Source organism: Pterocles gutturalis, unplaced genomic scaffold (assembly GCF_000699245.1).
Source record: "Pterocles gutturalis isolate BGI_N339 unplaced genomic scaffold, ASM69924v1 scaffold7201, whole genome shotgun sequence".
Classification (NCBI taxonomy): domain Eukaryota; kingdom Metazoa; phylum Chordata; class Aves; order Pterocliformes; family Pteroclidae; genus Pterocles; species Pterocles gutturalis.
In genome coordinates, this window is record NW_010097686.1 from 1 (window position 1) to 529 (window position 529).

A 529-nucleotide genomic window follows, 5' to 3' on the forward strand; every position below is an offset into this window, starting at 1 on the left:
AACCCCACCAGACGATGGAAAGGCAGAAGAAGATGTGACGGATGACCGGGGTCCGGACCAGGTCGGAGATGGTGTAGGAGGACTTCAGACCAGCCAACTCCTCCTTCATGTTGGACTTCAGGTTCTTGGCGAGAGGAAAATGGGGGAGGTTGGGGGAGGACAGGGCTGGGACAACAAGACCCCCGACACACACACGATGGGGCCACCATACCTCTACCGTGATCTTCTCCCCTTCCTCCTTTCTCTTGTTGATCCTGGCCACTCGTTGCAGGACCTTCACGGCCCTCTCGGCTTTCCCCGAGAGCACCAGCCAACGGGCGGACTCGGCCAACCACCTGCAGTCAACGAGGGGGAAACTGAGGCACAGAAAGAGCCCCCAGATGTCCCCACAGCCTTCTCCAAGGGACCCAACTGTCCTACCAGGAGTAGAGGAGGAAGACAAAGAAGGGCAGGGAGACGGTGAGCTGGAGCCATCGCCAGTGGGGGACGGCGTAGGCCACGCCCGCCAGCAGGAACCTGCCCAGGGTGT

General features: G+C 60.7%; 1 protein-coding gene across 1 annotated transcript in view; it reads right to left on the bottom strand.

Annotated features, from left to right (window-relative positions):
* Window positions 1-8: 8 nt before the first annotated feature.
* The window catches only part of LOC104468824 (solute carrier family 22 member 6-A-like), a gene marked incomplete at its 3' end in the record, with an annotated part of 1,543 nt that continues 1,022 nt past the window's right edge, over window positions 9-529 (bottom strand). The window contains 3 exon segments of the mRNA XM_010083111.1: window positions 9-124; window positions 212-335; window positions 421-529. The exon segment at window positions 421-529 is cut by the window's right edge and continues 25 nt beyond it. Of these exon segments, the coding sequence (XP_010081413.1) occupies window positions 9-124; window positions 212-335; window positions 421-529 (349 nt within the window).